At 47.4% G+C, this 13797-nt stretch overlaps 1 protein-coding gene across 1 annotated transcript in view; it reads right to left on the bottom strand.

Moving 5' to 3' along the window:
* Nucleotides 1-3249: 3249 nt before the first annotated feature.
* Nucleotides 3250-13797, bottom strand: part of LOC138567644 (zinc finger protein 431-like) — a 608674-nt gene continuing 598126 nt past the window's right edge. The window contains exon 6 of the mRNA XM_069646109.1: nt 3250-5653. Within this exon, the coding sequence (XP_069502210.1) occupies nt 4986-5653 (668 nt within the window). The 3' untranslated portion in view covers nt 3250-4985. The remainder of the gene's footprint in view (nt 5654-13797) is intronic.

Genomic DNA, 13797 nt, shown 5'->3' with positions numbered 1-13797 from the left:
AACGGAAGGAGTGGTTGGGAATGGAAGGAGTGGATGGGAACAGAAGGAGTGGATGGGAACGGAAGGAGTGGATGGAACGTATGGAGTGGATGGAACGCATGGAACAAATGGAGTGGATGGAACGCATGGAACATATGGAGTGGATGGAACACATGGAACGGATGGAGATGATGGAACTTATGCAGTTGTTGGAATGGATAGAGTTGATGGAACGGATATGACGAACAAGTAGAATAAACGAATGAAAAGGACAAGTAGTTTACAGAATGGAACAGATGGAATTAATCAAGTGGATGGAACAGATGCAGCAGATGAAACGGACACAGTAGACTGAACTGAAGGAGTGGATGAAACAAATGGAGTGGATGGAACAGATGGAATGGATGGAACAAGCAGAGTGGATGGAACAAGCAGAGTGGATGGAACAGGCAGAGTGGATGGAGCAGGCACAGTGGATGGAACAGGTAAAGTGGGTGGAACAGGTAGAGTGGAGGGAACAGATGGAGGATGGAACAGATGGAGCGTATGGAACGGATGGAGCGGATTGGAATAGATGGAACGAATGGAGTGGATGGAACAGATGGAGTGGATGGAACGGATGAAGAAGATAGAGTGGACGGAACAGATGCAGTGGACAGAACAGATGAGTGTATGGAACAGATGGAGTGGATGGAACAGATCGAATGGATGAACAGATGGATTGGATGGAACAGATGGAGTAGATAGAGTGGACGGAACAGTGCAGTGGACGGAACAGATGGAGTGTATGGAACAGATAGAGTGGACAGAACTGATGGAGTGGACTGAACAGATGGAGTGGATGGAACAGATGGAGTGGATGGAACGGATAACCACCACATTACACTACCACACTTACTCTCTCCTATACACCAACACGCAACTAGAACACAGCAATACAATGACACATTTGGTATAGCTGTTCTCATACTAACACCTGCCACATACTCCTCATCATCCTAAATAAATATCAGCTAAGCACACCGCTAGCTTAAGCGTCTCCTCAGGCCTAACGCAGCCACAAATCAGTCTGGGCGTCATCCCTCCAGAATGAATACATATACCTAACCTCCCAACCGCTACACCTACCGCTAAGAAGCAGCTATCACGCAACTACCACATCAGCTGCACACATATCCGGTGCACACACGCACCTTATGACTCTTTCTCTCTCTACTGACTTGAACTATGGTTCCCGAGGGCGTTCAACGTACCAGCGCTTTGAGATCATACCAATGATTCATAAGGCGCTATATAAATGCCAAGTAACATAACATAACATAACATTTAAAGACCTCTATTGTAGAAGGATGGGCGGTTTACGAGGCACTCCAAAGTCTACAGTTGAACCCTTCCATAGAGTACCATGTTGAGTACAACTACCAAGGGTTAGTGCCTTAACAATCAGGGCCCATCGGCCTTTGCATTTCGTGTAAACCGGAATCATCCATTTGAAAGGTGTAAATCAACAACTTGGAATAGGCCAGAGGGCACCAAATTTCAATGCAGTCACAAACAAGTTGCATAAGGTTAACACATGATTCCATATTAGTGGGGTACCAGTTAGAGTTAGAATAGCATGCAAGAAAGACATCACAGCATAGACACTGAGCCCTGAGACAACATAGACACTGGAAAATCACGCAGGGTCTGGTCTTATAAAATATAAGCACGGACTAGAGGAGTAGGTTGAGCACAGTGAACCTTTAAAGCCTAAAATAGCCTAAATTACAAAATAACAGTAAAATTATGATTACTTGTAAAAAGTATAATTTTTCAAGTATTACATTTAGAATTACTGTATATTATTGAAATGTGCACTACTGTTTGTAAACGGAAGACAAAAATAAAGAATTGCATTGGTCGTCTATGGGTTCTGAATCACCGATGGCTGGACTATCTCCAACTATCACAGAGTGGAGATTCCATGGCTATTAAAGCCTTGTGGCGGATTTCTACTCCAATAGTAAGCACAAAATATCAAGAGGATGGGCTTACTCTCAAGTGCTACCCACAAGTGCTTCCTGGAAGCACTGTGTTCAAATGTTGCCCCTCTATGACAGACCATGCTGGTCACTCTTGAATCGAGCGACCCTTTAAATGTAGGCCATTATCCATTATATGCCAAATACGGCATTTAAAGAGTGTTTACAACCCAGCTCTCAAGGCTGCTCCCTTTTTCAAGTTGAGTGTTCAAACCTCCACACTAACAATGTTGTAAACATGAAGTATGCACAAGTGAACATATGCTAAGCACCGTATGACATTTTGGAGATGGTAATGAGGGTGTACTCTGCATGACAATGGCTAATGAGACATGTTGGGTCACGCTAAAACCTTGCACATGGGCAGTGCTGTTTGCAAGCAGGACCACACTGTGCAAATAGTTTGTCTTTAAGCCTATCAGCGGTGGTGAAAAAGAAATTATTATGTTGGTGGCTGCTTAACAAGACAAGGAGTTTTGGATTATGGGTGCATCGTTTGTCAAATGCTGATGAGAACTAATGCATGTCTGACTATATTGTGGTACAAAATAATTTTAAATAAAAAAAAACGCCTAATTTACAACATTTTTTTTTAAAAAAAGTTTCATTTAAATAGAACTCCAAGCCATCCTCTTACAGACTCTAAAATGCAATTGCTGGTACACATTTTTACTTTTTCCACTTTTGACCAACGTAACTGGCCCAATATGATTTAAAGTTTAAAGAAAAGTACAATGACTGAAACTTTGCTGGACAAATTATAACACATTTTGCTGCAAGGCAAGGATATTTTAAGGAAAAGAAAATGCAACAGTATTCAGTGCATATGTTGAAAGTTGAACGAATAACATGTGTAACTAGATAGATCCTTTGAAATAAAGTACAGTTAATGACGGTTCACAGGACAGACTCCTGATATAAATGACCAAAGATACTTCAATGAAAACCTTGAAAAGTACAATAAATGGCACCTCACTAGACATGGCGTTAAAGAAATGCGTTATAAATATTGCTTTCTTGGGTAGACCCTTAACAAACTATAAAGAATAACACTTCACTTGACATGCTCTTCGAAATAAAAAGAAAACAAACAATAATTTACTGAACATGCATTTCAAATAAATGTGTTATAGTTAAAGAAATGTTCGATAAGTGGTGCCACATTACGGGTTCTTTAAAATAATATGCAAATAAGGCCACTTAAGTGATTAGTTCCTTTAAAAGACTAAAAAAGTTGATTCAGTCAGTCAGTCAATATTGCTTTATTTTGGCATCAAAGCCATAAAAGCATACACTTACATTCAATTCCATAAAACACAATTCGAGATTGAACGAGCATTACCATTTTTGTGACTTATAAAATGTGTTCATTGAACAGGCCCCTGAAAGACAAATTTCAAGAACAAAACTTGTGCTTCTAAAGAAACATGAAAAATGAACGTTCACTGGAATGCTTTTTTTTTTAAAGACAAATGAAATAGTGCAAATAAAGGACTTTCCTGGCGAGACCCTTGAAAAGTACAATTAATTACACTTCACTAGACATGGCTTTTTTTAAGCGTGGTATTAACCTGTTAAATTGATTGTCCCATCAAAACAACTAGAACTAGCACTTCACTGGACACACCTTTCAAAAATATAAATGACATCCTATTGGAAATACCCATTAAAGAAACATCAAATACCACTTCTTGACTGGACAGGTCCTTTAAAAATACATTGAAACAGACTTCACTGCACCAGCCCTTATTTTCACCTAAAATTGAACAAAGCATACACAAATCATATTTTGTGCAGTTTAAACATATAGAAATGCCACTACATACAAAGCTTTGGTATGCAGTGATTAGACAGACCTTCTTCGAAGGTCAGAAGAAGTTTTACAGAGTCGACCAAAGACACATTTGGGGACAGGTGAGCATGGCATAGAGAGGGCATGCAGGGACCCTCCCAAATAAGAGGTCTAATGTAATCATGTAGAACCATGTGTGTTGAGAATGATTGTTTTAGAATATGTATTTAGTAGGGAAGTCCTCTTTGATGTAATTCAGGGTTGTTATAGCTTTGAGATGTGGAATATGCCAATAGATAGGAATCAGGATTAGATGCAGCATGTTTTAGAATTACCAAATTACTCCCTCTGGCAAATGCACCACTACTGCAACATTGACGTGAAAGGATACATCACACAGATGTGAGGAAATAAAAACACTTGTGATTTTCTGTGATGATCTTGCATATATTACCAGATTGCTATCCTGATGATAAATTCAGATGATCTGGGCATCAAATATCTTTCATCTGGTTATTGTACAGTGTCTCTCTTCTTCTTACTCCAATATGCACTTGTTTTTGGACATTGTATGTGCGCAAACATGCACAGCTGTCATATAAAATGCACCATGTTGTTGATCATGTTCACATGGTTTTCACCAGTATGTACAACGCTGCCTTTATGTTTTACAACATTGTCCTGGTATTAACGCCTATTTAACTGCAGAGTTGTGGTGGTTGTGTAGGCTCTATGAATTGTAGGCTGCTTTACTGCTGTAAATAACATCCTCAACATTGTGTTCCACTCATCTTTATATAGCAACCCATTTGGGGCACTACATAGCAGATATGCGTGTCCTCAATGCATGTGTATGCCTGGTGTAAAATACCATGTTATAACACATTAGTTATCCTGCACAATTACAACTGAGATGTATTTATCATTTGTTGTAAATTACCTACAGTCATTATTTTGTTTTAACTTACTCCTTACTCTCAATCAGACCATCAATATGCAAAAATGATTTGATCATATATCTTACAAAAAATCCTCAGGCTCCCAAAAGAAATGTAACTGCTCTTTGTGTGAGTCAATGTCAACGAATAATGAATACCATGAATCTAGATGAATGGGATAATAAGAACATTATCCACATTTCGACAACACGTTTAAGATTTCTGAAATACTGTTTTTAGGCCAGAAACACCTTAGTTTTGGAGATTATATGGGATTACAGTGGGGGACCACATTTCTAGGTTTTCGTGGAAGTGTATTGTATGCGATCTCTGGTGCCTTACAAGACTATCATTTCGATTATAGCTTTTTCCGCATTCAGTACATTGAAATGCTTTCTCTTTGGTATGAGTTACCTGGTGTCTAATAAGTTTTGACATACGAGGGAAGCGTTTATTACATTGTGGGCACGAATAATATCTTTCTACAATGAGTGTTGTCTTCTTTTGAGACTGATACTTCAGCTGATCAACAGTTTGCTCACATTCATTGCTTTGATAAGACATCTTGGGCTCTGGGTTCACATCTTCAAATCCTTCCTGTGATTCTGGATTCTCTGTAGGACCTTGAGTATGATTAATGTTTGTGTCACATTTTGTCTCTTTGGCTCGACTGGCCTTTTGTGGACATAAATTAGGATTGGATTTTCTCCCCTTCTTTGGAAATTCATTGTCACACAGAGTACTCATCCCTCCTCCCACGTCAAAGTTACATTTGTAAACCAAATGCCTTTCAGCGTCTTTTTGTTTCTGAAATCCCTTGATCTTGTTTCCTTTCACTTTCCTTTTCCCGACTGATGTTGCTTCTTCAGTACATTCTACAGACTCAATATAGTTCATTTTTCTTTTCATAGTTCGATCACCTGTTAAATTAATTGAAATGCAAAAATGAGCTTTCAATCTGTAAGAACAAGGAACCAGAGGAGTGACATGTATTAAATTGCATGCGTATGACAGGCAGGATAAACATAAGTTTGGTTTTTAATGGAGGTCTATGGGTTACTTCAAGATGTGGGTTTGACATCATGTTAGCGATTTACATGCAAACACAAAGTGTATCACACCTTTCTGAATAGTTTAACAATCTACAAATGAAATAAACAAATCCCAAATGGAATTCAACATGTTATAGATGTGGGCTAATGTGCTTTTGGCCGCTTAGTATCTGACAGACTAACCAGCGGTATTTCTTTGCTTGAGTGTCATTCTTATTTTTAAAAGTAGAAACTACCAACCACACTTTTTTAACAAGTGTATTCAATACATATTTAAAATGCATCCAAATAATATCAGCTTTAGAAAAAAGAAACATTGAAATTAGTTTATCAGAAGCATATCAAATTCAGCAGCAGTACTCATTGTTGCAGTTCAAGTCCAGCACAGGTAAGGCCCCTGAGGTAGTGGGAGGAAATAAGGCTAAAGTAGGTCTCGCGTGAAAGAGGAAGTATCTTGCCTAATCACACGGAGAAGGACTCAATACAAACCTTGGTCTCTGAAGGGCCTAGTGCTATCATCGTTGAAGCAGAAGGAGGTGGGGAGATTAGAATAAATGCTGTGCATGCGAATACATGGAGAAGACACATATTTGGTACTACTATAGACAATTAGGTAAAAGCAAACAGGAGGAAGAGCCCATTTCTCAACAACTATCTATACCAGTTGTTAGGAAAGATTTCATATTGTATGTAATTTTCCCTCCATGTGTCAACCCCCAAACTTTTTGCTGCTGTTTTACACCCGGATCTAGACTTTGCCAGAGAAGCTCAGCCTTCTGCCGCACTCCTCTGGGCTTTCGCTCAATTCTCATGGGGAAACTGACATGCCCTTAAGACATTCAGTACAGGGAGACTTCGTTTCCCTTACTCCTTTTCTCATGTTGCAGCTTTTGTGCAACATAACACAAGAGTGCACTGCAACTTACTTTACCGCACTCTTGGGTCTCTAGTCATTCCAAAGGCCCTAGAAACTCTCGATAGACTTATTATGAACTGTGCAAGTGTATCACGGACAGTACTGGTGGCAGCTATCGTTTCTTTTGTGTTTTGAACCCTTTTTTGCCATGTTATCCGCGCTTACTGCGTTTGGCACAAGTAAGTGGCCTGGCTCCAAAATGGCCATGCCACGAGGTTCTTTGTCCTGTCCGCTGACCGTCTTGCCCCTTCACCTTCCCCCAGGACGAGCTTACCCGGGGCAGTCCTTATTTGGTCATGCACTTTCCCGCGAAACACGTTTTCGCAGGCTTCTGCATGCCTTGTGTGTGCCTCCAGGATGTGGGCTGGGATTTTTGGTCCCAATACACATCCTGGGTGCCAGAGAGTCTGGAGTGTCCTGAATGCCTGGGACCACCGTGGTCCGTGATAGGTCCACATATGGTGTGAGTGTTTGTGAGCAGATCTCCCATTGGGTCCTCTTCGTTTTGGCGCGAAGGGAACTTTGGATAAGGGGAGGCTGAAAACACCACTACCATGTCGATCTCCTGAGTTCACACCGAACAAGGGATAAGGAGCCAAGTATCCTGCAACAAGAAGCTGAGTGAAGGAACCGCTGGTGAACCACTGAAGGTTTGGCACCCTGAGCCGCTGTCGTCCTGCGAGGCCCCTCTGCATCTGATCGTCCTAGAAGGTCTGCAAAGGCGCTTCGACCCATTGGAATAGTGGGATCAACTATTCCTGGCACCTTCATCAAACCCTGCAAGTAAGCCTCTTCGGAAGTGTCCCTGGGCCAACCAGTGGGCTGACCAGCTTACGCAGGACGCTTTGCTCTGTCACCGCCGCCGTTTCGGGGAAGCCCTCGAAACTTGGTCTACTACTTGCTCTGCGTCCACGGCACCCTCACACCGAATTTCGTACACTTGGCATTCCCAGGTCTGAAGTGAGACGAGTGCGCCCGGACCAGAGTAAACGCGGTTGCCGTGTTGCCCTGCTGTGGTAGCAACCTGTGCACGTCCGCTGCATTTGAGACACCCTCGACCCTGCATCCTACTCCGCCGAATCTACACGATGTCGAGACGTCCTGATCATCGCAGCTGAACCTGCCAGCAACGTAAACTGAACTGGAGAAGTCTGGGTCTGCCTGCGTCGGGGACCGGTGAGTAGTCCATACCCCAACCGGTGGCCCCTCGCACAGGAGCCCGTTTCTTTTCTACCGCTGTTGCGAAATAGCGACTCTATCCCGCAATCTCACCCTGCCTCTGCCCACAAGTGGAGGCCTTGCTTGAGTAGTGGGGACTTGTTCTGCATCGCTTCAGTCACCTTCCTGAACTGCCTGATATCCTTGAAGAGGCCCTCTTTTGCCCATTGGCACCAGCGCGTGCAGGTACTTTTGAGCATAAGGCTGCTCTCTTCGTAGGGCTTGGACTTCCTCCTAGTTAGTTGTATTTCAGATTTCAAACTGGGTCTAATGATTACTTGCACTGCCTGTTTTCCTGACCATCTAGGTGGTCTACATATTACGTCCTCCTAACTCCTTAGACCCCTCGGTCTTGTATATATATTGTATTGATTGTGATGTGTTGGTTTACTTTAGTATTATTGTGATTCTTTGCTATGGTCGATGTTACAAAGGCCTTGTAATAAATGTGTCTATATTTTTAATATAACACGTGTCTGGAGTAATTTGTAAGTGTCCTTGCTTTGGGTGCTCATTGAGGTCTTTCAGTCACCCTCACCCCTCTTGAGACTTAGTCTTGACCGCCGCCATCGCTACCCTGGTGGGTCTGGCTTGTCCAGAGGTTACCCTGTTCCAAGAAACTAGGCTGACCTTCTGAACCTCTGCCCCTCCAGGTCCGAGTTCAGAAATCCATCTTAACACCAGTGTCAGAAAATACAGTCATACATATTAAATGGAGGGACATTGTTAAAACCAGGCTAAATTAGGAGTATAATTACACAAGCTGTAGCGTAAGAAAGAGATTAAAAAAATAAGCAGAGTGTCCTAGTTAGGAACGGAAATTGAAGGAAGAGTGAAGATGGACTAGAAGGTCAGTACTAAAAATAGAGAACAGCATAATGAGACAAGGAACATAAAAGCAACAGTGACAGTGTATACACCATCCATAAGTGGAAAGAAGAGGGAGGAGCAGGAACAAGACAAAATCCACAAATGTATAATTATTTATTTTGGTTATAGGTGATTTATAAGGTGCCTTCTACAATATGCAAATTGCTTCATAGTCATTGGCACATTCAGAGAGAGTAAGTGCACAATGCTGGGCTTGGGAGAAGAGCTTTCGATGAAGCCAGTCAGTGCAAAGTAATGTAGGGATCCCAAGGATCCAGGGACAGAGGGGTGGCCGTCCTCTTAAGCATAGGAAGTCCTTTAAAGTTTAATGGCCCTCATTACAAGTCCAGCGGCAACCGTGTCGGTAAAACCGGCAGGTTGCCGCCAGACTTGTGAACAGTAACTGGCACCTAGCTTCCCGGTAACACTGGGAAATCACAAGTCCCAGCGGACCGGGAGCTAGGTGCCGGTAATATGTTCTTCCCCATTCCCAAAGAGTCCCATTGGGGACCACAGAAACACTGAGACCAGTAATAACGGTGCTTCCATGAAAGTCTGTGGGCGGGTGCCGGTCCGCCCGGCAACTCGGACCTGCCAGGTGCACCCACCCACCAGACTTGGTAAGCTTACCGGCACCGTTGTTTCCGGGCCGGCAAAGTTGTAAGAGGTCTATGTGTCTGGTCAGATAATGGCCCCTTTCTAGAGGATCCAGGAGCAAGTGCAAGTGGGGTCACATGAGGTTTGAGAGAAGCTAGCAGCTTTTGCTGTAGGGCAAAATTATCTGGGATGAAGTTTCCTCCCTAACATTGGCTTAAAAGTGAGGTGGCCGGGAAGAGGGCGTGGCCTGGAGCAATGTGGCAGCTTCATTGATGGCCTCCGCATGGGTCCGCGGCTATAACCATGATTTTGCCGGTTCCTGCCACACTAGCCGCTAACTCGCTATGAGAGGAGACTCCGGAGCTTCCCCTGCATCACCGGCTTCAACCTGGGCGCTTTACGGCCCCAGGATCACGGAATACGCGGCGAGGGAAAGCTCCTCCGGTGTCCGCTCTGCACCTCAAGATGGCGGCCGCAACTCCGTGTCTCTGCTCCCTCGGCCCATCAGCCTTATCTCACCTGCTTCGATCCAGTTCTGAGGTTGGGGTGCCCTACGCATGCACTGATGGCGTGCTGACTCCGGTTGCCCCCGCTCGCCAGGCTCATCCAGCTCCCGTGTGGCTCCATGCAGATGAGGTGCCAGCCCGCTCTCCCAGCTGACCGTGATCCTACGGCCCCGCAGCAACAGTTTCGCCCGGCCCAGGCTCCCACATATGCTGTGGAGGGGCCTCATAGTGCCGAGTCAATTCCGCCTGCCCAGAGGCACGCCTGGAGGCACCCCGACCCGCTGATGCCCCCCACCCGGACCCCTGGACATGAATGAGTGAGCTGGGACGCCCCGGCGCCTCTCCTTGCTGGGTCCCGGGGGATCCGCTGAGCACGAGCGGCGCAGTGGCTTTGCACCTTCCCTCCTGCCTGCCAGCCCCATCCAGTGCTGGCTGGGGGGCCGCCCGCTCTCCCAGCGCGCCCTGATCGGACTCTCCCTCCCAGGGATGCGACGTGGACAGGAGCATTGGAGGAGTCCTTCTTGCCATCGGGAGCCTCGTGGGCGGGGGAGCCCCAGCTCGGCTCGGGGTCGCCTGGGCCTCCGGCTCCTCTGGGCTCAGCAGCCGCGGCAGTGAAGTGTGAGACCCCAACAACATAAGCCTGCCGGTGCTGCCAAAACCCAAAAGGAGTCCCAGGAGGGTGAAGTAACCAGCAGCAGCATAACCCCCCTAAAAGCCCAAAGCTACTCCAGCCAAGAAAACCGCCAAAGCTATCCTAACACACGCGCCCGGCTCTTTCCCTGGTGGGGCCTCTCGACTCGGGGGACCCTGAGGGGCCGCTCCTGCCCCCCCCTCTCCTGAAGCCAGCTCCCCCACTGTGGCTTGGGAGCCGGGGGCAGCAACTCGGCAACCGCGGGGTGCACTCTTGGAGGAGGGGCTCCTGACCATCTGCAGCAACGTGACCGCTGCGCCTGGGGGGAGAGGCACTTCACTCAGGTAGGCCCCGGCCACCCCCTGCTGTAGCTCCTGGGGGCCCTGCCTCCTTCCCGCTCTGGCACAGGGCCCTCCGCCACTGGCCTTTACCCGGGGCCCCTGCTTCTGGGAGTGAGTGGATTTCTTTGGGGCCCCCGCCTGCTGACTAAGCCACCCCACCGGCTTCCTTGGTCGTCCCTGCCCACCCTTCAGCCTGGCCATCCAGAGGGAACCTGTCTGCAGCACCTACAACCTAGCTTCATACAGCAGAGGGCAAGTCATGGGCCCGCGGCCATCTTACTCGGCGTATCTCCTCCACTAAGGTAATCCCGTCGCCCATTTGGGAAGTAGAAGCACCTCCCACCCGCACAAACTCCTGGGGCGCCCCGGCCCATTCTATCCCCCCGGCCACAGCCACCCCCAGAGCCCGCAATCACTGACCGAAGCCTCTGATCGCTGACACCGAGCCAGTTCCCCTGGAGGTGCCCCCCTCTTGAGAGTCATGTCTAAAACGCAGAAAACCTCCAAGTCGGCTGACAGCTCCACCATCCTGCTGGCCCCGGAGAAGGGGAAGAAAACCGATCCCTCCCAACTCACACCTCAGAAATCCTCCGAAGACAAAGGAACGCTCGCAACCAAAGAGGACCTCAAGACTTTCATGACCGATACCAAGTTGGAATTCAGATCTTGCATGACTGAACTCACAGCTAAATTAGAGAAAACAGAGCAGCGGGTCAGTGACATTGAGCACAGGATAGGGGAGGCCGAGGAATTGGCCGTAGATCACTCTAACTCGCTAACGGAGATGCAACGCACCATCCAGACACTAATGGACAGAACCGAAATCCTCAAATTTAAGGAGGACATGGAGAATCGCTCCCGGCGCAACAACCTCTGCATCCGAGGGGTGCCTTCAGCGATTTCCGATAAGGAGCTCCCCGAATACATAAGTACCTTCTTCCAGTCCCTGCTGCCTGACCTGGGCGATACGCAGCTCTTACTTGATCGTACCCATAGGCTGCGCCCCCGGACGTAATCACAAGAGTCCACTTTTACACCACCAAGGAGGCCATTTCAGCGAAAGGCTGCTCAAGAGATGCTCCCCCCTGCAGATCTTCCAGGATCTCTCCCCTCTAACGCTCCAGAAGCGCAGAATGCTCCGCCCACTCTCCCTCTTCTTGCGAGACCAGCAGATCCGCTACCGGTGGCTGTTTCCCACGGCGCTACAATTCTTGTACAGGGGCACTCCCCGCACCATCAGCCACCTCGACGATGCAGCATCAATCCTGCGCCCGGACTCCCCCGGGGGCACAGAGCCGTCTTTCCCAACCCAAACAGACCTTGCTCAGGACGCAGCCTCCACAAACCGAAAAGGGACCCATGGTCAAGAGTGCAGAGAAGCCGCAGACCCAAATGATGACAGCGGACTCCTCTCCTTGAAGAACATATAGCAAAGGAACCACTAAAACTCTCACAAGCTCGCCGCGGACCCTATGCGGTCCATACCCTCCTCCAGGGTGGATGTCACCTTATTACCCCTGGAGAGAATTTCTACCATGTTGGCTTTGTTGCCTGATGACAACCTGGGTGGCCGGGGGTGCCACCGACAGTTCAAAATCGGGCCCCCCGGCCATAGTTGAGACCTCCCGTTGGAGGCCGATGTTGGAAGTTCAGAACTCCCATTGGAGACCATTTCTAAAAAAACCTTCAGCCACAGGATACCCCAAAGCAGCGGAACCCTTGCAGCGATGGCTGACCCAACTCGTTCTCTACCCCTCTCCCCCTGCAGAGCACGGACTGGGAGCACCAGCACCCGCACCTAAAATTAAAGCTCACTACTCTGAACGTCAGGGGCTTGAATTCCCCCCTGAAGAGGAAATCCGTCCTGCAAAGGCTACAAAACAATGGGACCTCGATCGCTTTTCTACAAGAAACGCACCTAATCCCAGCAGACTTTTCTCGCCTGCGAAGCAGACTCTTTCCCCTACAATTTCTGGCATCCAACGAAACCAAGAAGGGAGGTACCGCCATCCTTTTCGCAAGGGATTTGAATCCCCAGATCCTGGACTCGCTAAGATGCCAGGAGGGTTGTTTTGTGGCGGTCAAATGCATCATCTTCGGCCAACTTTACACCCTCGTCTCAGCCTACGCCCCAAACGAGCACAAGGAAGGATTCTATCAGGATCTGGAAGACTCCCTCCTTCCATTCATTGAGGGGCAAGTAGTCATCGGAGGGCACTTCAATGGGGTACCGGACCCCCACAAGGATAGATCTCACCCCCCAATGCCCAGGGACCTGAAGTTGGCAACGGCCCTGCTCCACTTGTTTCGCACACTGAACATTGTTGACACTTAGGGTGCTATCCCCGGAAGAGAAAGAATTGACCTTCTATTCGTATGTGCACCGTACCTTCTCCAGAATCGATCTGTTGCTGGCCTCCCCCCAGATCTTGACCTTCACGGACGACGTCACGATTGGCTCTCGGATCCTTTCGGACCATGCCCCGGTCTCTCTTACCCTGAGGTCTCATGACCCCGATCCTCCTCCCCACCGCCAGTGGAGCCTGTATGACCCCATCTTGGGTGACATGGCGGTGAGAGACACAATCGCCAGAACGATTAAAAACTTCTTCGCTGAAAACCGTGAAGAAGACACCTCCCGGCTAACACCTGGGACTCCATGAAAGCAGTGCTTAGAGGGGAACTGATGGCCCAAGGCGCCGCGTTCCACAAACAGAAGCAGGCGGCCCGAGCTATCCTAGAAGCCGATGTCCGTGATGCCGAGGCCAGTCATAAGCGGAAGGGCTGGTCCCCGAAATCTTACAGAGTCTTACAAATGGCAAGGAAGAGGCTTGAGGCGCACTATGCCGATGCCACAGCAAACCTGCTAACCAGAACCAAACAATGGTACTATGTCCATAACAAGAAGGCTAACAAGCTGCTGGCCAGTAAAC

This window comes from Ambystoma mexicanum, chromosome 2p, assembly GCF_040938575.1.
Source record: "Ambystoma mexicanum isolate Mex_15411 chromosome 2p, UKY_AmexF1_1, whole genome shotgun sequence".
Lineage (NCBI taxonomy): Eukaryota > Metazoa > Chordata > Amphibia > Caudata > Ambystomatidae > Ambystoma > Ambystoma mexicanum.
This window is presented reverse-complemented; position numbering and strand designations above follow the sequence as displayed.